The 22,055-nt window shown below is 34.4% G+C and overlaps 1 protein-coding gene across 9 annotated transcripts in view; it reads right to left on the reverse strand.

Moving 5' to 3' along the window:
• Window positions 1–22,055, reverse strand: part of LOC128227482 (sodium channel protein 1 brain-like) — a 52,656-nt gene that overhangs the window by 5,729 nt on the left and 24,872 nt on the right. For 3 of the 9 annotated variants that reach the window (XM_052938073.1, XM_052938071.1, XM_052938072.1), the window contains exons 7-28: window positions 21,454–21,650; window positions 19,035–19,169; window positions 18,165–18,236; window positions 15,437–15,539; window positions 14,610–14,699; window positions 13,987–14,333; window positions 11,531–11,714; window positions 9,750–10,006; window positions 9,228–9,398; window positions 8,511–8,701; window positions 8,148–8,298; window positions 7,642–7,870; window positions 6,742–7,216; window positions 6,543–6,560; window positions 5,223–5,364; window positions 4,709–4,882; window positions 4,431–4,553; window positions 3,930–4,205; window positions 3,446–3,637; window positions 3,005–3,115; window positions 2,063–2,080; window positions 592–862 (exon numbers count right to left, since the gene is read on the reverse strand). In XM_052938073.1, the coding sequence (XP_052794033.1) occupies window positions 592–862; window positions 2,063–2,080; window positions 3,005–3,115; window positions 3,446–3,637; window positions 3,930–4,205; window positions 4,431–4,553; window positions 4,709–4,882; window positions 5,223–5,364; window positions 6,543–6,560; window positions 6,742–7,216; window positions 7,642–7,870; window positions 8,148–8,298; window positions 8,511–8,701; window positions 9,228–9,398; window positions 9,750–10,006; window positions 11,531–11,714; window positions 13,987–14,333; window positions 14,610–14,699; window positions 15,437–15,539; window positions 18,165–18,236; window positions 19,035–19,169; window positions 21,454–21,650 (3,927 nt within the window). The remainder of the gene's footprint in view (window positions 1–591; window positions 863–2,062; window positions 2,081–3,004; window positions 3,116–3,445; window positions 3,638–3,929; window positions 4,206–4,430; window positions 4,554–4,708; window positions 4,883–5,222; window positions 5,365–6,542; window positions 6,561–6,741; window positions 7,217–7,641; window positions 7,871–8,147; window positions 8,299–8,510; window positions 8,702–9,227; window positions 9,399–9,749; window positions 10,007–11,530; window positions 11,715–13,986; window positions 14,334–14,609; window positions 14,700–15,436; window positions 15,540–18,164; window positions 18,237–19,034; window positions 19,170–21,453; window positions 21,651–22,055) is intronic. The other 6 variants (XM_052938078.1, XM_052938075.1, XM_052938079.1 and 3 more) reach the window with 6 other exon arrangements.

The raw sequence follows: 22,055 nt of genomic DNA on the forward strand, positions 1-22,055 counted from the left end.
TGGGTTCAGGCAGTGTCAAGTTATCACACAGACAAGCTTTTTTTGTTCAAGGTCAGTGTGACCTTAACCTTTAATCTGATGACTCCTACTATCAATAGGGGTCATCTTCTGGTCAGGCCCAGCCTCCATGTTGAATTTGATGATAATAGGTCCAGGCATTGTTGAGATATCACTGGGAGAAGCTTTGCTAAATTTTTCGCATTAAAGGTCACCGTGACCTTGAACTCTGGATCTATAACCCCAAAAATGAAAAGGGGGTCATCTACTAGTCAGGGCCAACCTTCATGTCAAGTTTGATGACCATACCTCCAGGAATTGTTGAGTTATCATTCGGACAAGCTTTGGTCTACTGACTGACCGACCAACCGTTTGATCGACCTACCGACCGACATGTGCAAAGCAATAAACCCCTCTTCTGCGAAGGGGGGCATAACAATACAATACACCAAAATGGACTTTTGTCAAAGGTAAATGTTTTGCTAAATGTCTAAGGTATTAGTTCTCAAATTTGCTCTCTATATATATACATACAAAACAATTAGATAAATACATATGGTTTTCTACATGACCAAGATTTAATTGCAGTCTTACCAAGAAGGGAGATTATCACAACAACAAAGTCAAAGATATTCCAGGGCTGGGTGAAATAGTGCCAACGTAGGCCAATAATCTTGACGATCGCCTCTAGGGTGAAGATGACCACAAACAGCATGTTAAGCATGGAGAGGACATCAGTGACTGCCTGGGTTTGGCCATAGTGGTCAACTGCCATCTGGATCATGTTCAGGAAGATCACGATGACAATACACAGCTCAAACTTGCTGCTGATCGCTATGTCGTAGAACACACCCTGGATCTTGTTCTGAAAAAAAGCAAAGAGGAGATTTGTATACACTCTTGTCTCAATGCATTTTCTTATATATATATATATATATATATATATATCACATAAATGTAAATCTAGACACATACATTGAGTAAGAAAACTAGAGTTAATGAGAAAAATGCATAATGACTCAGTGAATCGTATTCAACTAATATTTTACCAAATGTATACAGTAATTAGTGTTTATGCTCATGTTTACTAAATCATACTTAAACATGTCATGATTTCCATATTTTTATATAAGGCAGCTATTTCTGAAAAGGGTAAACGTGTACAATCATCTATATTCTATGTTCATGAAGTGTTCTGCATACAAATTATTCTACATATCAACACAATCAGACATTCTTGATATCTGCAATTTAAAGAATGTACATGTTTTAAAGTCTTCACTGGAAATTTCTACATAGTTCTAAAATATTGAAATGCATAATATTTGGTGCAGTAGAATGACAAATTGCATAATTTAACAAAATAGAAAATTTAATAATTTGGCTAATTTTTAAAATTAAATTCATAATTATAAATACTAAAATAAACGTGGATACCCTAAAATAAGAAGACCAGGATAGTGATTAAATTTAGTTTAACGATGATGTTTGAATTAAAATGAATATAACAAAATGGTATGCCAAGTCCTACAGGCAATGTAAGACATATGTTCTTAAGATGTTTTCATGTAAAGCTCCATTATCATATAAGCAGCTGTAGCTTTAGTGTTGATGGTATGGGTGATGGATGGATATTGCTCACACAAATGAAACACATTTAAGCACACAATCAATGATTCAAAGCACCAACACACAATTTCTACATTTTGGTATTTATTGGTTGTGATCATGAAAGTATTTAACACTACTGTATGGCCTAGTTTGGCTATAAAAGACAAATCAGGTTTCATTATATATGGTACCAGTTGATGTAAGATTATTTCTCGTTTATTCTTTTGTTTAATCCATGATAACAAATCATTCAATACTGTTTCTTTTATGAAAACAGGAATAATTTGACTTATCAATTCTTTTTTAACAATCAGTATTAACATTTAAGTTTATAATTTATTTCAAGTATTTTCTAAATTATAGTCTCAAACTGCCGGTAGACCATACAGCACAGTGTTTGTACACATCATTATATGTGTGGAGGAGATGAAGGATTCTAGAGAAGGCATCTTACCAACCACACCCAGCGGTACTTTAATGGCAAACATGTCAGGTCAGTTCATAGAATGACAGATTAAAACAATACATGCAGGAACAATTATACATGAGCAAACTCACAGCTTGAGTCAATTATTTAATAACATTTTATAAGGTATAATGTTTTACAGGATATTTAAGCTGCATATTTGAGCAAGTTCCTAAGCTAATTGTTTAAACAGTGTTAAATCAATATAATACGGTTACTGTTTTAAAAGGAAACCTTTCAATGGTAGTCATAATATTGGTTTAAATCCTTGTTCACAGGTCAGCTGATATTCTGTTTGTATAATATATTCTTAATTTCCTAACCTCTTGGATCTGATGTCACATAATTTGTAATGTAAAACATAATATAACTTTAAACTTAAAACAAAACATAATTGCCAGTTTAAGAGATTATCTTCACAAATTAATCCATTTAAAGAACAGGTCAATCTGAGTTAATCCTATTGAAGTACATTAAGTTAACAGGAATTTATTTCTAGTTTCTTGGGTGCAAATTTATTTACCAAGCCAAAATGTATACATGTATAAACAGTAATATGACATACCAGTGTTCAATGTATTCTAGAAAACCCAACCAAACAGCTGAGGCCTTATTTAATCTAAAGCATCCTTGTGAAAAAATCACCTCCTAAATATTTCTTTTTTTACAATGTTTTTTTAAATACCCTCTTTTTTATCACATAATTTTACAAATATATTTTTCCCAAACCTGAAAATGTTCACAAAGATGCTTAATGAACATTCGGCCCCTGATAAAAAAAGTTTCTGTCAGCTTTGGGGCTTGTGCTTATTTGACAACTGTGGTTCAAAATATTTGTTTCACATGCTATTTAGTATTCACGTTAATATTAGAATACATGACACAGGAGACAAGTCATCTCTAGACAATGGACTGACAATGAGTGCCTACCTTAGGTCGTTTGATGGTTTTCTGGGGCTTCTTGTTACCCAGTTTCTTGATGGTGTTGTAGTACTGTCGCTGGCCAGAGGTCAGGAACATGTCAAGGTAATTACCATCATACTGAAAACAACCAACCAACATGCATACTGTTATATATAGAAAAATGTTGCATAAAAATATAAACATTACAAATAAATGAGATCTGAGTGAAATCAAACACATGTATGATGAAGCAGATGTGTAAAATGAGTAAGAGGTAGTTTTAATTCCTTCTCTGTTTTGTTTTTTAAAATAAAATCTTTGATTAAGGCGTTGAAAGACTTCTGTTTCATTTCTTTGCACATGTTTAAAATTGGTCAAGCTTCATGAATATTATGTTCTTTGGCAATCAACTTAAAATCACAAATACAACAATACAATCTGATAAGCATAGTGCAAAATGACCCGTACCTTCTTCTTCAGCATGTTGAAGTTGTCAATGATGACACCAATGAAGAGGTTGAGCGTAAAGAAAGCGCCAAAGATGATGAAGGCGACAAAAAATAGGTAGGAGTAGAGTGAATTCTCGAAGCTAGGCTGCTCGTCGATATCTGCACTGTCCACTGCATCTTCCATAACTTCCATCCAACCCTCAAATGTAGCCTGTAGGATATAAGATATCATAATATCTAGGTGTATACCAAGATCATCCAAATGCTAAGTTTTCCTCAACAGTGACAGTTTTATATTCTATTTTTCTAATGAATTAATGTTGATTAACAAAGTGATATCACTCAAGCTCTATACCTGATCTGGTAACAATAATATATTCTATCCAGGAAACAGACTGTATGTTCAAAAACAGATCAAGTTGACAAGTATAAATCAATATATTATTTCAATGCTGAAACTGAGCAAAAATTAGCAAAATTTAGAAGGTGCTTTTCATCCTTACCACTTGGAAAAGAGCTAGAAAGCCGCTAAAGACATTGTCAAAGTTGATAGGGCTGTTCTCCCATTTATAGCCATGTGAAGCTTCCATGGCCAGACACTCAGCCTTGTTTGCAACCACTTCATTAGAGAGCTTATCACCGTTGCTGTCGAGACACTTGTAGAACTTGCCCCGAAAGAACTGGACACCCATGATGCTGAAGATGAGCCAGAACAGCAGGCACACGAGAAGCACGTTCATGATGGCTGGTATAGCCATCATCAGCGCATTCACCACAATCTGTCGGCAAAATGGGAATACATTAGCCATTTAGTAATTTACATTTTTTATAAGAAAATCACACAATACTTACCAATTCAGACCAAATGATGTTTTTTGTTTGAAGAGGTTACGGCTCTGTATTTTTGAGTAATCCAAGAAATTAAGTTTGAGCATGTAAATGATGTCATAACTATATATATATTTTTTAAAAACATATCAATTTTCCAATCCTGACATGCTTACCCGCATGCCCTGCCAGCGAGAAATGGCTCTTAGGGGTCGTAGTGCTCTCAGAGTACGGAGTGATCTGAACGCTGACAGATTGGCTGCTCCATATGCTTCAGCTACAATACTGGCCACGGATATCTGTCATAGAATAACATGAAGATTGAGTAGATGCAAGACATATGGCTGTGATCTATCAGATGCTTTAAATAGACTGAACTTAAACATCAATTGAGATGCACATGTAGATTTATTGATTCAAGGATAAAGTGTTATATCCTGCTTCAAATACTCACCACAACTATAACAAAGTCAAGGAGACACCAAAAACTGGTAAAGTATTTCTTGAATCCGAATGCGATCCACTTCATGAACATCTCAACGCCGAAGATTACAGCAAAGAGAAGGTTAAGCCAGTAGAGAGCCTGCTGCATCACAATGTTCTTGTACAGGTTCACATCCTCAAAGGCCTTTAAACATACACAACATAAAGTTAATGGAAACACAGATTGAATATAAGAATAACAGCTAGTCCAATGCCTGGTATGACCGTTTACTAACCCCTAACAACATACCATGGTTCTCAAAATACATTCTACATACTTTGCACTAAGTACTAAAAGTGCAGAATATCTGTAAAAAATGTTAAAAAGATTAAATGAAAGTTCAAAAATGAATGTTTACATTGATCCACAAGACCCCAACAGCTTATTTAACAATACTCTTGTCAAAAAAAATTCAATATCCCTCTCATAATATCTCTGTTAAGCTACATTTTTACAAGAGAAACCAATACAAGTCTATTCTCACCAGTGTGATGCTGCTGACAGCTATAGACAGGAGGATGATACCCTCAAAGATCTTGTGGTCCACAACTATGTTCATGAAGACTCGTAACTTAAACCACTTGTCCCAGAATGTAGAATCATTGTGGAGCCAGCAACACACACACCTGGGCAGGAACAAAGTAATATACTGTGTGTACATTGTTTTAAATTCTTGAGGGTTTGATTTGAGTGATTAATTGCCAAATTTGTCAGGTTGTAGATTTAAAACCGAGCAAAATATTCAATTTAACACTGCTTTCCTATGATAAATCAATGAATTTATGCAGTCCTGAATGGAATTTATTTGAATAATTTTGAAAGGCCACCATCCAAGGAACTTCCCCCTAAAGTTTCATATAACTTGGCCAGGCAGTTAAGAAGATGTCGTTTGAAGGGATTGTTGGCAGATGCCGGACGATTGGCGATGGCAAAAGCTCACACCATGAGCTGGTCTCTGAACACTACATGCTGAGGTGAGCTAAAAAGCACATAAGACCTTGGAACATGTAAGCAATCAAAATTAAATGGCATATCAATGCTCTATTAGACTTTTCATTAATCTTATGTACAGAGTTTGGTTATATTATAATGTATACACCAAACAGTATTATAAATATATATACCAGGCGTATTTCATCAAAGAATTTTTAAGTCAGAAAACCTCTCAAAAATTACCCTAATTTGACATATTTCATCTAAATTTGGAGTATGAGTAACACAAAAGTAACGATATGCAAGTCTCTCTCTATATATATTTGCATACAGAAAGTACCTATTTATACAAGCTGGGACATTTTATGAAAAGCTTTTTTATAGTGTGGTAGGAAAAAAAAGAATTATTTTTCAAGACAAAAGTTAGAAAAGTCACAATACCCTGATTAGCAATGATGACATTCCATGCAGAGATTAAACCCAGTATCCCCGCTTCCAGATTTTGATATGCCAACCATTTAGCTATTGCCACTGATGATTGGAAAGATGTTATTTTTTTTTCATAAAGTTATAGAGCAGGTTTGTTCAATTCTATGATTTAGTAAATGATATATCTGCAGTTAAAATTTGTGCAATTGAAGTGGAGTAGGGCTGTCATTGGAATTGAAGCAAATCATGGCTTGAAATTGGACCATGAAACTGACCAATGTAATTTACGTGAAATCTTCAAAACCATGTTATCAGAGGCAACATCACAGCAGTGGATGTGTGGTAGTACATATATAGTGTGAGAGGTGAGTGGAATATAAGCAACTAGATAAGGTGAGTGAAGCATTGAAGGAGTTAGTTGATACAAGCAGTGATTTCTTACCGGTTTTTGGCTTCAAATCTGACAAAACAAAGTAATTACATTTAATGAAAAAGCTGAATATAATTTAATGTCACAATGACTGTTTACAAACTGAAAACATTTAATTGAGATGACGAAATTCTGAACAATGTAAACATAAATAATTACATTTTTATGGAAAAATATGAATCTGAGAAAATATGACATTTAATCTATATACCGTTTAGCACAAAAGACAGGCCAGCAGGCATGAACCTCGATAACCTTGTCCTCTTCCTCCTCCTCCCCATCATGTTTCTTGGCATCCTTCTTGATAGTTGAAGCCTCAGCTCCAAGCTCCATATCATCTTGGTCCTTCCTCGGCACATTCAGACTAGTATCCACCTTGTTCTTATCTTTCCCTGTTTTCACCTGTTTGGTTTTTTTAGGAACCGTGTAGTAAGTTACTCCTTCCTCCTTTTTCTTCTCTTCCCCATCCTGTTCATTTAGTATTTTCACCGTGTCCTTGGTAGTTTCAACTTCAGCAGGTTTGCCAGTCTTATCACCTTTTGAGTCCTGCATGGTCTTTGCAAAATCATCAAATTGGTCACGTTTGGTTGCAAATGCCTTATCCACATTCTTGGAATCTTTATTTGATAATCCATTGGATGTTTTCTTGTCGACTCCATTTTTAATAGCCGGTAGAGACTCTTTTTCTAAAAAGGAGAATGCTAAATTCATGACGGTACCCTCTCCTTAACACATAACCAATATGACAGAAATTTGTACTAGTTTTTATCATTTTCTTAGATGGTGTCACCATAATGAAATGTTGTATACTTTTGATATATAACTAATTAAATAACTCTCAGCATGACATCCTGAAAAATTATCGTTTTAATTTTCCCGATTTATAAGGCAACGTCTTTGGATTTTGCGATTATATAAATAAGTACTTATGATATAAATAGAACATTACATTGGTTCATTATTTTTTTTATTTTTTCGCCAATGGCTTTTTTTTAACGATTTTGAAAGTCTTCTTTCATGTATTCCATATTCAACAACCACTCATGTAATATGCTTAACACGTCATCAGTATGACAATTTACTTTAGATAAACCACAAACAATACACGCACCTTCCTGTACTTTGAGGTCCTTGATCTGTACGACCTCATTGCCGTCCTCATCAGTGTCGGGGGAGACAGCATTTGCACCATTCTTCTTCTTCAAGCAGCAGCAGAAGAGATTGTAGAGGCGTGAAAATGCCAGCTTCAGTTTGTCGTTCTCATCACTAGATTCTTTAGCCTCACGGAGTGTGTCGCTGGCGAAGGCGTTCAGCAGCAGGGCAAGAAACAGGTTCAGCACCTAGGAGGTGGGAAACAACAAGAATGTGAACAGAATTATCTATGTTGAAGAGCTTTCCTAATCAAGTTGAAAACATTTCAAGAACTGCCTCAATACTAGAAAATTCAAATGCAATAATGTCACATCTTTAGAAAATTTACTTCATATTCACAGTAGTGAAATGCACATTCCATACTCATATATATATATTAATGATATAATTCCTCTGATATTTTGACTTTCATGTTTTAAGAAGTATGGGAGTTATCAGAATGATTTTATTTCAGTGGGTACTTACGATGAAGTATCCCAGTACGAGGGTAGGAAGGAAAACAGCCATGCAGAGTTCATCAGCGGCACGCATGCAGTCCCAAAGAGGCTCGATCCACTCCCCACACAGCACGCGGAATATCATCATAAACGCATGGAATATATCCTTGAAATGCCACCTAAAAGAGACACAATATACTATGAGGTAATAAGAGATGATTTAGAGTATGAAATGTTTTTTCTGTAGAATAATGATAGTTTACTCAGGAAAACAAAAGTTTAGAATATATTATGACTTTACATGTTATACTTTATAACTATAAAGAAGTGAATCTCAAGAAACCACATTATTATCTTTCATTTCTTTGAGTCTCTTATAACTATAACTTGCCTAATGACTTCCCCATCAAACTTGTCTGGTGTGTATTTATCGTTGAAAAGCTGGAGTCCAACAACAGCAAAGATATAGATGACAATCAGCAGGATCAGGGTGAGGTTTCCCAGGGCCCCCAGTGTGTTCATGATGATGGACAGCAGCAGTCGCATCGTACCCCATGACTGGGCCAGCTTAAACACTCTCAACTGGAAAAAACCAACAGCATTTTCATGTTTCAATCAAGGCACGATACAATGTTACAACAAAATTAAATTCAAGACTGATCAGTGATTTTTAGACACGAATAAAGTAAAAAAATAAATCATCAAGTCTACAACCACTTTTAAAAAACACATTCACAGCTGACATAAGTGTTTTCACACTGAACTGACATCACTCGAAGGAACAAAGGAACGACCCTGGTATAAATTTTCATAACTGTTAAACCAATGGAGAGATATACTAGTCAAATGATAACGCTGGATTAACAAATGCACATGAACTTGGATTCTTTATCTTATATTGTTCAATAAAGAAGGTAATTATTGAGCTTGTTTGCAATCTATTTAGCATCATGTGAATTATTGTAAGAAATCAAAAACAGATCCAAAGTCCACGCGTTGTATTTAAAGGATACAAATAATGTCTATTGAGAGTTCAAACAGCCAAAAGTCAGGATAATAAACCCAATGACTGTATATAAAATAAATTAATGCAATTAAGTCAACTGACCAGCCTGAAGATCCTGATAACAGAGAGGCCATCCACATTGGTGAGGGTCAAATCAAAGATACTAATGACCACAATGACCAGGTCAAAGATATTCCATGAGTTCTTGAAGTAATGCTTTGTCAGAGCAGACAGCTTGAGGACTGCCTCAAGGATAAACACTGTCGAGAATATCTGAAACATTCAAAAGTATGCATGTATAATCACAAAAAAATCGTTCACTCATTCTTTTTGGAAGCTGTGTCCTTAAAAATTACCATAACTCAGAATTTGTTTCAATCGTTGGAAACCGTATTTTCCTGATGTTAAAGTAAAGTCATCATGTTCCCAGCAATATTAATTAAAGCAATGTTTTCAAACAAACCTTTTATTTTTTAGAACTTATCCAATATTTGGATAGTATGGAGCCTTGTAAAATGGCTTAAAAACAAAAAATGTGCCTTACAACTGTTTTGCCACAACATGTTTGATAACATTTTGCAAAAATATTACAACACTATATGATGATTATTGTAATGAACTCACATAGTTTGCGACACTGAGTACATCAGAGAAGGTGTCAGTCTGTGGGTAGTGTTCCAGGGACATGAAGAGGGTGTTGAGGGTGATACAGACAATGATGAACAGGTCAAACATGGGCTCGGAGATAATCGTGAAGCAGAACTGCTGGTACCAGAGCCAGCCAACAAACAGGCGGCCCCCGCAAACGTTGTAGCAGGAGTTACAGTTCCTGTTCACCACCTGGTCCTCCTCACGTTCAATGTACGGGTCACCATCTCCAACTGTAATGGTACAATTGGGAGTTAATAGGAGGTTGCAAAGTGACAATCAGAGGAATTAATGGACAGGTCACCATCGCTAATCACAAGTATAAATTCACAATATTCAGTTCAGTCAAAGTATATAGCAAAGTCGTTTCAGTATACTAGAGGACATTAAAAATCAGTAAAACAACAATGATTTTATTTGTATGTAATAAAAACACTGTTGTTTCACTGACAACATTTTTACTACCGGGTACATTCACCAGTTGCAGCTGATTGTTGCTTAATAACTACAAAGGTTTATCTTTTAAGTCTGTGAAAACTGGTATGGGAATAGACAATGTTCAGGTGAACACTGCATCATATATAATTCAATAACATCAACAAATACTTCAAAGTAAAACTTTAATTATGAATAAATCAAAGAGAGAGTGACAATAGTTTAAAATGAACTTATTATTTATAATCCCATTGATATTAGTTTGTGACATTTCAGTTAACCAAGGTCATTGACAAAACATGTTTGTAGCAGTTACCAGATTGAAATCCTGCGTCAGATTTTAAACTCTCGTGGGATTATCAAATGTTTATACTTTCAACTGAATATAACGTTAGGCTGTGAAACTACATTGTTAATTATAATACACATAAGATCACGCTTTGATCAGGCCATAGACTAGGACAAATGAGAACTACTTTTCTTATAGGCAGAGTCAACAGAGTCACTTGTTAAAATATGGATTTATTAAAATCAATTATCAGATGAATAATATTGTCACAATTAAAACCAATAGTGATATATATAACAGTATGTCATGTCAAACAGTTTATATTAAAGACATTTTACTACCTTTTACAATTACTTTTTAAATTCCCCACTTATCAGTAGAAAATCGATGTTAATGTGCAAGTTCAATAGTAGTACTCCCACACTTTCAGATCATAAAAAAATCCTCTAGATGTCAATATGATTGAATCTTTGACAAACCAATTATGATTCGTTCCATTTCATTGATAGTTTTCTGCTTTACATAATAAAGCAATTCATTACATTTCTTTTTGAACAGTTATTAGAGACGTTATTATACCCTCTCTCAATGGGCAAGAAGATATGCTTCATTCTGTAAATATGACTTCAAACTGTTTATGTTTTTATTTTACATAAAATGCCATAATATATATTAAGCTCTTATAAGTACAAAATGAGTACTATTCTTATTATTCTTTCTTTAAGTGACTTCTTGACTTGCATTACAGGCACCTTTTGAACAGTTAAAACTTTTGAAGTTCATCACAGTTATAGTTTCAAGTTTGAAATGCTGTAAAAGTTATGTCCAAATTGGACATAACAAGCTCCAAGACTTGTAGTGTACAGAGGAATTGACAGGCAGCTAGAAATCAAGTGCAGAGTTAAGAAATTGGGAAACTTAATCACTACAAGTGTACAAGTATGAAGTAAATAAGCTGCATAATGGCTTATGAAAAAATCCTTGGAACAATATATATTGGCAGTTAAACATCAAGCTACCAAACCTGACCTACCATCCACAATGGTGAGATGCGGATATTTTTCCCGCACATATTTTCGGCCTGGTGATTCTTCCTCCATGGCGTTTGTATTCGTGTCATCGGTATTGTCATAGTCATTGGGGCCGTCAAACGTCAAATGGTCAGTGTTATTCTCTTCAACCCTGTAAGGACTTAAGGTCACACCAGAGGACGACACCTGTAACAAACACACACCTGTATTGTTTTCTGACACATATAAGCAGGTGCTCTTAATTAAATAAAATTTATATGTGATAGATATTTTTGATTAATGAGATCCACTTAAGGCTTTTAACATGTTTGTTAATAATTATGTGATTAGAAATGTTTACAAAACTTTAAGGTAAGAAATGAATTTCAAACAAGATTCATTTCATCTTTTACATTAAATTGAAATAGTGTTCAAACTTTATCAAGTCTTCTTCACATAAATATTCCTTACTTACAGAATTCAGCCTTTCGAATCAAACTTAACATTTTGTTAGTCATATTAATAGAGCAGAGCATGCATACCATTTTCAAGGAAAGCAAGTAGTTTCAGAGAAAGGGTCATGCACGCAGATGGTAAAGGTAACAAATGGTTATTTAGCTACTGAAAAAGGAGCTACCACCTTCCAACAACCAGTAACCATAGCTACTGTACAGCAAGTCCCTGGCCTAAACATTGCTGGACTGGTCAATCCTGCTGCAACTTTTTCAACTACCACCATGGTAATTTTCCTTCTTATTACTGGACACTTTTATAGATTTGGAGCATCCATTTTGCTTGCATTTATATTATTACTCTGTTACTGAGCGAATACATAGAACGTATATATAATTTTGAATTGAATTTCACCATACTTAACACGGCAAAAATTTACCATGGTGGCAATTTCAAATGTGTTTAAACTGAAGAAAAACATCATTTTGTGTGAACCAACTTACCACCGACATTTCTAGAGACATCTTCTGGTTACAAGGATACTGAAAGAACTGTGCTTATGTTTAAACTGCATTACATCCAAGCCGGGAGTGAGAGAAAAAAGGTTAAAAACAATCCTAGTAAAGACCTGACTATAGTTTGAAGGCTTAGATGCTATATTAATTATCAATGTTAAGATTCCTACACCCATTCTAAAATGTAGTGCACTCATCACTAATTGCTAGACAGTGAATGGCAAAGGTATTAAACTATGGAAAACTCTAACAGAAATGTTGGTAGACTAAGCAAGATCTGTTATATTTGTGAATACATAAAACAGTGCTATAATATGTTTTTATACCCCCAAAAAGTGAAAGTGTACATATGAAGCTACAAATGTGAAACAAGGAAAAGGTAAAAATGTGTAATCATTCTTAACATAAAACTAGATGGTTTTTTCTGTAATCAAGACCTGATGTATCCCCTTTTCCACAGTGGAGAACATAATTATGTGTAGAGTTATTTTAAATCCTTCAAGAGGTTTTAGAGATATGGAGTGAAAAGGAAATAAGTCATATGACCTTTGACCTCTTAGTGTGACCATGACCTTGAACCAAGCTGGTTGTAACATGCGCTCTTCACATCATATCAATATGGTGAACATTTTTAGCAGTTTATTCAAATCCTTCAAGAGGTACAAGATATTATGGAGCAGACACAATATGAGCTTCCACCTCTAGGTGTGACCTTGAACATGAACAAGTTGATTGAAACATGCGTTCTGCACATCGTTTCAGTATGGTGAACATTTGTGGCAAGTTATACGAAAACCTTTAAGCGGTTCAACAGATATGGAGCGGAAACTACTTGTGAGGGACAGACAGACAGATAATTTGGTCAAAAACAATATGTTTCCCCATTTTTTATGGGGGAGACACAAAAAATATATTATCACCATAATTAAAAAATGTAGAATAAAAAGTTACAGAGTGAAAGAAAATGAAATACCAGTCTAGTCCTGTAAAGCTTGACAATCTACAGAAATGAGATTATATAAAGCCATTAGTAATTGCCTAAGTGCTCTAAGCCAAGGTGCCTATAAACATATACAGATCAACTTACATCATTTGAAATCTTCATGTAAAAAAACAACACACAAGCAAGTGTTATAAATATTAATGATTTATACCTGTACTTAAAAAAAGTTCTAACTATGAAACAAATAGAGTTTAACAATTGAGCTATACACCTGTATTGGTATCAAAGTGATAGCAGAAAGAGATTTTACAACTGACTTCAATGTTCTTGATGAAAACAAGGATGACAAATTCTGATTAAACGAAAGCTGATTATCATAAATAAATTATTCAAAAGTGAATTGCATGGTAGATAAAGCCAAACATGAAGAGTGTCCCATGCTTCCCATGTTAGATCAAGTGGCACAACAAATGCTCAACCAATAGAAAGACTGAGGGAAAGAGGAGCAGATCACTAGAAAATAGCATTACAATGGACAGGGCCAGACAGATCTACCTAAAACTCTTACCATGCCAGTGCTCTGTTGTTTGAGCAGTGGTTTCTTGGTGGGTAAGCGAGAGTCTCTCTTGATTATATCAATAGTACTTCCTGGGTAGGAACCATCCTCCATCAAGGTGTATTCATCCTTGCTCCCGTTAGAGCGTGAGCTCTCCACGGAGTTTCCCGTCCCGCTGTCCTTGCTCGCCATTTTCACCATAGGGTTACGTTTGATGTGCTTGCTATCCTTGTTGTCTGTTTGACTTACATGGTTTGGGTTGCCCAGAGGGCGGGCCGTAGAGCTTGTCGGAATCTTCTTGCTGGCATGATTGGATGGGTACGCCATCTCAACAGCGGCCCTCACTGCATTTGTTGTCTCTGAAAACCACATTACAGCAAATATGTCATCATTCACGTTTTGGAAGCTGTAATTAATGTGAGAATATATTTGCGATATGACACAATATGTGAAATAAAATTGTCTATAGCTGGCATAAAGCATGTAAACACTACATTTATATAGAACTTTGAATGCATGCAACAATGAAGATACTTTTTACAATATATTTGCGTTTAATACGCATACATGCAAAACTGATGTCATTTCAGAACAGAAGAAACTCGGGCAAACATGGTTCTTGAACAACCACATACCATGGCGCAAATGTATCCAGGGGTCATCGTAATCTGCATCATCAGGGTGTTTTTTATGATGGTCGTGCTTATTTTTATCATTAGATTGTTCTACAAAAAAGATATGAAACAATAGAATATCACAGCAAAACTAGATTTCTAAGTAATTAAAGAAGAAATTATTGAAACATGGGTGTTAGACTTGATGATTTAAAGGCATGAAAAAACCACTGAAGCTTATAGGGAGTACTTTACAGCATGAAATGATCGATGAAGTTAAGTCAGGGGATTTTCCAGTGAAATAAGAAATACTCAGTGAAGCTAATTGGGGAAAAGAATTAATCGGTGAAGCAAAATGCTACAATACAGGAATAACTAGTGTATCTACAACATAAATTTTTGTACATCTATTGCCAATTTCAATTGTTTTTATGAGAAAAGATTTCACGTTCTCTTCCACATTACGAACATGTAACTTTAGAAGGCCAAAATTAATAAAGACTTGCTTGACCTTACCCCACCCACAAATACCTGGCCCATTATTTCCTAATTCCATAATGAAAAAAGATGAAAAATAAAGACCACCAGAGGATAAAAAACTTCTGGCTGCAGGTATTTTTGAGAGTTGTTCGGGTAAGGCCTAACAATTAGTTCATGAATTGTGGCCTAATGTACCATTTTTAGGTTTCCAAATAGTTAACATTTAATGAGACAGGCTGAAATCTAGATGTCCTAAACCGGTCCTTCACCGAAACTACTACTGTTTTTTTTATTATGTCAAAACTATTAGCAAGAAAGCATGGTAAAGCATTATCTACAGTGTTCAGTTTGGAATGAGATTGGCCTACCATTGGCAAGGTCACGGAGGGCGTCTTTTTCCTTTTTCTCTTTTTCTTTCTTTTTTTTCCTCTTCTTGTTCCGCTCCTTGTTCTTAATCTCTTTTGCTTTCTCCTGAAAACACAGGGTATGCGCAACGTTACAAACTGAATGGTTCATCACATTCTATCAGGTAACACAATGAGTTCAAACACTTGTACAAACATGACAAACACATGGTAATTAAAAATGAAATATTAGTGAATGAATAATAATGTACAGAATTAATCATTTGAAGCTTCGTCGAAAAATCAGTATGTACTTCTTCTCTTTTACTGTTTTTTTTCAACTGTATTGATGAGATGTTTATTATTTTTAACAAGAAGACCAAATGATATATGTTTGTGATTGAAATCTACAAATAAGGAAAGCATGTGCATCCTGAAAGTAAAACAATAGCAAGCTTGTAATTGATAAGTAAGCATAATATACAAAAATAGGTACATATGAGTATCTTCTTTCGTCACTTAAGGGACTGAAAGTAGTTTGAATAGCATTATTAAAACATACACAAGATTTGGGTACGTATGCATCGACAGGACCTTAAATAAGCTATATCTAATAGCAATATATATCGCTGATGGAGTACATTTCGATTTTTAGATCATTGTTTAAAGCAAAAGTACTTGAATCTGGAAATGTATCCATAGTGAAGAATTCCATAACACCCTGCGTTCAGGTAGAGTATAGCATGAGGTAAAAATGGAGTGCTGTTAAATAACTTAAATATCTTGTCAATTTTAGATAATCCGGACAACACCTATGTGGTTTTAAACCATATTTTTGGAAAAGTGATTATAAATATTAATTTTGGTTAAATACTAAAACTGATCAAACTACTAACAGTTCCCTTAAGAAGATACGGTGTCTATTATTATATATACAATTTTTTGTTTTAGCACAACTAAATTATTGAATGCTACTATAGTAACTTGGCCCCATTTGCTCGTAATTTCTAAGGCATAACAGACTTATGTAGCTTAATTCAATAAGCTGAAATACATACTTAATTTGATTTTTGATCAATGAAAAATAGTTTATTGTGATAATAATAAAGATAATTCCTATTTAAAATCTCAAAAAAAGTTAATGTAAATTAAGCATTAGTTATATAACTTTACACAAAAGAGTATATTGGTATGTTGAGGAAATTTAGAAAGTGATATCTTGAATGTCTCTGATGTATTATGTCTTTACGTATGCAGGCCCTAAATATAGAAAAACAAAAAAAAAGTGATCTTAGCGTAGTCCTGTTATATTGGAAGTTTGAAATTAGAGCCAGTCAGCTTTATACATTTTTGAGTTATTATGAACATCAGTGAACAAAAACAACAAAGGGTTTTAAGAACATGTTTATGTATAATTGAGATTTAAAAGAATATGAACAATTGAACATTGAAACATACAGAAATAATAGTGAAAACAAGTAATGTGAACAGTTTGTACAAAAATTGATCTCACAGCCTGTGCTAGCTAAATGGAAGTGTAGACCCAATAATAAATGCTGAGTGAAAAATAAACTTATGACACTTATAATGTAATAAAATATAGTTTTACAGTTCCCAGACACCTTCAGCATTCATCTTCATTTCTCGTTGAATAAAAAAATCCCATATCCCAATCATTGAATAAAAAAAATCCCACTTGAAGTGCCATGCCATGACTTCTCAATCCAAAATCCAACATTTTCTCTCTCCGGGAAATTATTTTTTATAAGACAGGTGAGAAATGAAGATTTGCAGACTACTGACCTTCCGCCGCTTGCGTTTGCGCTAGTTTTCATGAAACAGCAAAAAATGGTGCAAAATTTAAAAAAGTAGTGATTAAAGATGTGCATATTCCTGCAGAAAATACACCTGTTTATACTAGTTAATGACCTGTGAGTTTCACAAAGTATTTATAAATATATACAATTAGAATTATGAAATGGATGCAGCTGGATAGAATTTTAGCTGAAGTTATTTGTTTACCTTACAAGTCATTAGAACATTGCAGTGTGGCCTTGGCTTGACCAGTAGGGGCAGCGTTTTGTTATATACCAATAACTAAAGAGTCCCTATCAGATACTGAGAGTCTTGACATTTTCAAGTTTTGGGCGAAATTTTGCATCATTTTGATCATGCGAAATGGTATTCAGGCTAACTAGTTTTTAGGCTAAACAGATCAACCACAATTTCTGTGATACAACCCTATTAAACTATATGGCTAACCTATGTTATAAGACAAATCTAAGAAGGACCGCTATAATAATCTACACTTATCCTATGTTGTCATACAGCATCAGTTTGTTTTTCAAAATATATATTAGAGAAGTTAACCCTTAAAGCGGGTCATATCTTACCAACTTTATTCTGTCTTTTAGGGTATATTTAATTAAACAGAATACTAACGGTACAGGGTAAGATATGACAATGTTAATATGATTTGCTTTAAATGCACTTTTTAGACAAAAACCATATAATCTGCTCTGCCAAAAACCATATAATCTACAAACTATAAAGCACACTCATGCCAGATACATGCAAATTTATTTTGTTTGATTTGAGAAATAAAAGACATTTCTAAACTTTTGGATATGCATGATATAAATTCAGTAGACAACATTTTACAATTTATCAAAAGCACTGTCTTGTAAGCAGAATATATGGTTGCAAATACATGGCTTAATTTTGCGCTAGTCTATGTTCTTAGACAGGATACCTCTGGCGCTTTTGCATCAGACTCTTTCTCATCCTCATAAGGTCTAAACATTCGCATACCACGACCCTTACTCTGAAAATTGGGGTCCCAAACCGAACTTAGACTTTCTCTAAAGAAACGAGGTTACAGGGGAAGTTAAATGATAATTTCTAATTGCTATGTTTATAATAGATCCTACTTCATCTATTGTGTTCTCTAGTGATAATGCTAGTCAATAAAAGAAATGAAAATGGATCCACAGAAGTCGTGTGAAATTCTAAAAATTATATAAAATTAACCATTCTTTTAAAAAAAAGTGAAATAAATAAAAACAAGATTTTCCATTTTGCTCGTAAAACATTCTAAAGTGTCACTGGGAGTAAATCAAAATGATCAATTGAGATCAGACAAAACATAAGTGATCATCAACCCTAATAATTACCGCTTGTTTTTTATTTGCTTCCAACGCTTTCTTACGAGCTAAGCGTTTGTTAATCTTTGTTTAGCAAAACAGAGAGCAACAATGATTAATAACATTTGAGTAGGGCATAAACAGGTAAGAACATTATTTTCAAATTCATTTATAATATCAAATGTAAAAATATATCCAGAACACCTCTAGGAAGTAATTGTGCCATTATATTGGTGTTATGTATACATCAGAAAAAGATGAAATGTTCTATAGAAATTGGTTAAATCTTTCCAATGTACATCTCATATATAAACATTGTACACAGAATGATAACTATTCTAAAACAACATCTCTTGATAATTCGACTGCATATAAACACTGATATATATATATTGAATTAGTAATAACCAACAGTATTATTGAGTTTATCAAGGGAAGCATCTGTATTATCTCTCTGTGCAGAGTGCAGAGTGCCCTACCTTGCCGGCGGCCTCGGACTCCTGCTCATACGACATAGCAACGACAGCCAACATCAGGTTTACAAGGTAGAAGGAGCCAAAGAAGATGACGAGTATGAAGAAGATCACGTTCAGGGGACCGGATGTCTGGAGCACCTGTTGAAATGTAACAATGTGTATAATTATGCAGCCTTGCTAGGTTAACTGTGCAGCAGTGCTATAGGGATTTAGCAGAATTACATGTAGCTGTTGTATCAAAGTGGCCCGAATTTTAGTTGACAGATCTGGGTGACCTGCACTCTTCTGTTGTCGGTTTTAAGAGACTATGTGGAAGTTCCACTTGCGGAACTTGAACCCACAGCTTCTTACGGAGGGCCTGACACCATCCAGCTGATGATGTAAGTCATATGTGTCGTTCATGAGCTGATGATGGAAGTGATATGTGTAATTCATGAGCTGATTATGGAAGTCATATGTGTTATTCATGAGCTGATGATGTTTCTTGGTTTCATATGCTAAAATCTGTAAAATATGCCACATATTAAATAACCTTCCATAACCTGTAGGCTTATCTGGGTCAGGTTTTTACCTAGACACGAACATACGAGTCTCAACGAATAATTGCTGTAGGAGTGCTTTCTAAGCATATGTTAATACTTACAATGCAATTAGGATTACATACATTCACTTACATACTTTGATAATGTCTTCATCATTAATGGTATGTCATCATTAAGACCATCACCACAATGTTCAAAGTACCCAGTGTTGTCCAATGTCAAATAGATGTTCAACTCTTAAATCTTGTCCCAGGAATCCTCCCCACAAATAGGCAAGATCCCTGATAGCTCCATTTCTCTTAATGTTAATTTTTTATCCCTTACAAATTTGGCATCATTAGAAGGTATTTGCTGGTTTCAAATATTTAAAATAAATGACTGAAAGTACAGCATACATGCATAAAGTTATCAACTTTGTATATTATTCTTTGCAATAAAATGAAATTTATTTTGCAAAACTCTGAAGGCCAAAAAATATTATTTGTTAATTTTTGTTAATATTTATATTTTCTTTTTTTCTTGCTCACAAAATTGTTTCAAATCATACAAAACAATATGGGACCATTAGGCATCTAAAATTGACTTACTTGTGGGTGGGATACCTTAAAACATTATGGCAATTTGCCTCCTGTATTTTCTTTAATGAGTAGCAAAAATTCCAGTCAAAAAACTTTCTTCCTAGACTTACAAGATCTAGTTCAGTTTCCCAAACAATGCAGTTGAATTACATAACCAACCTCATCATAATGGAATATGATTTATGAATGTTCTGTTTTTATTTTATTGGTATCGTAAGACATGCTTAACATTGTTATAGATTTGCTAGAAATAATTTTATCATAAAATATTCATCAGAATAATAAATAAAGACATATGAAATGTGCCATCAGATTTTAAGAACTGAAAACTCAAGTATTGATGTACAATTCTTAGCAAAGACAAAGAGACATACATAATTAGTGTCCAAGATTCCTGTTGGATGTTTGCCACATTGCTGTGGGAGGGTAACGGCAAAGGTACTGAGGTATAGGCACTTTATGAATGTATGTGGGAGTGCTAGGACAAATCACACCATTCCCATGGCAGTCTGGTTATCATTAAGCGCTATATATAAATGATTCATTATTATATACATGCAGATAGTAAATCAGCAGTTTTATAATAAAGGAATTTAGTTCTCAGCTACGCGATTCCTATTTTTATAATGGCATTATTATGTGCATTTACCATTCTGTTTGCACAGACATTCAATGTTTTTTACCACAAAACACTGGTAAATACATCTCAGTCAATGCTTTGCATACCTTTTCTTTGATAAACATACTTACAAATTCCCAATGAATTCGTATTTAAGGTTAGAAAGATCCAAGAATATCCTGATGACGTGAATTTGTCTTGTGAAGGAGCAGAGGAAAATGGGTAAGGAATTTTTTTGTACAGACATTTTTCCAGAATGTCATGCAGACTTCACCTGATACAGAATAATTGAGGTATGCACAATGATGTCTACCTTTGCTGATCTAAGCAGAAGAAAACAGTTATAATTATGAACCTCCACTTTGACAGATTGCTTCAGCTTTGTGGGAACTGTCATAAACATAGATTCAACTTGATGCAGTTCCTAAACCTAACAATCCGGTATAACAGTTAAGTGTAAACTGATATTCAACATTATGCCAAAGATTTCTAGCTTTGTCTAGTGTGTCTTCAGAGATCAAAGGTCATTAAGTGGTTAATTATACAAGCAGATTCAACTTAATGCTATCCCTGTACTTGATTAAGTATTAAGTATTACACTGTTGGAATAAACTCAACTCCCCTTGATTTTAATTGCAACCATACTGTAGGTGTCCCCCAGTAGAGGACCACAGGTTTGTTACCTTATTGTAGGTGTCCTCCCAAAAGTCAAGGGTCATGAGCTGGAAGGAGGTAAGCATGGCCCAGCCAAAGTGGTCGAAGCTAACGAACCCCCAGCGTGGATTTTCTCCGATGTCCCCAAAACACGTGTAGCCGTCCGGACACGACTGGGCACCAGAAGTGTTCCCACATAGGTATTCACCTTCCATGTACCAGTTGACTGAAGTAGCAACAAAATGAAGATTCTTAAATACAGGACTATTCTCTGATTCCATCTACAGGACATTCTACATGTAGTATTATGGCATGACATTCTACATGTAGTATTATAGCATGACATTCTTCAAGTAGTATTATGGCATGACATTCTACATGTAGTATTATAGCATGACATTCTACATGTAGTATCATAGCATTACATTTTACATGAAGTTTCATAGCATGACATTCTACATGTAGTATTATAGCATGACATTTTACATGTAGTATTATAGCATGACATTCTACGTGTAGTATTATAGCATGACATTCTACATTTAGTATCATAGCATGACATTCTACATGTAGTTTCATAGCATGTCATTCTACATGTAGTATTATAGCATGACATTCTAAGTGTTGTATC

The sequence above is a fragment of the Mya arenaria genome, chromosome 3 (assembly GCF_026914265.1).
Source record: "Mya arenaria isolate MELC-2E11 chromosome 3, ASM2691426v1".
Classification (NCBI taxonomy): domain Eukaryota; kingdom Metazoa; phylum Mollusca; class Bivalvia; order Myida; family Myidae; genus Mya; species Mya arenaria.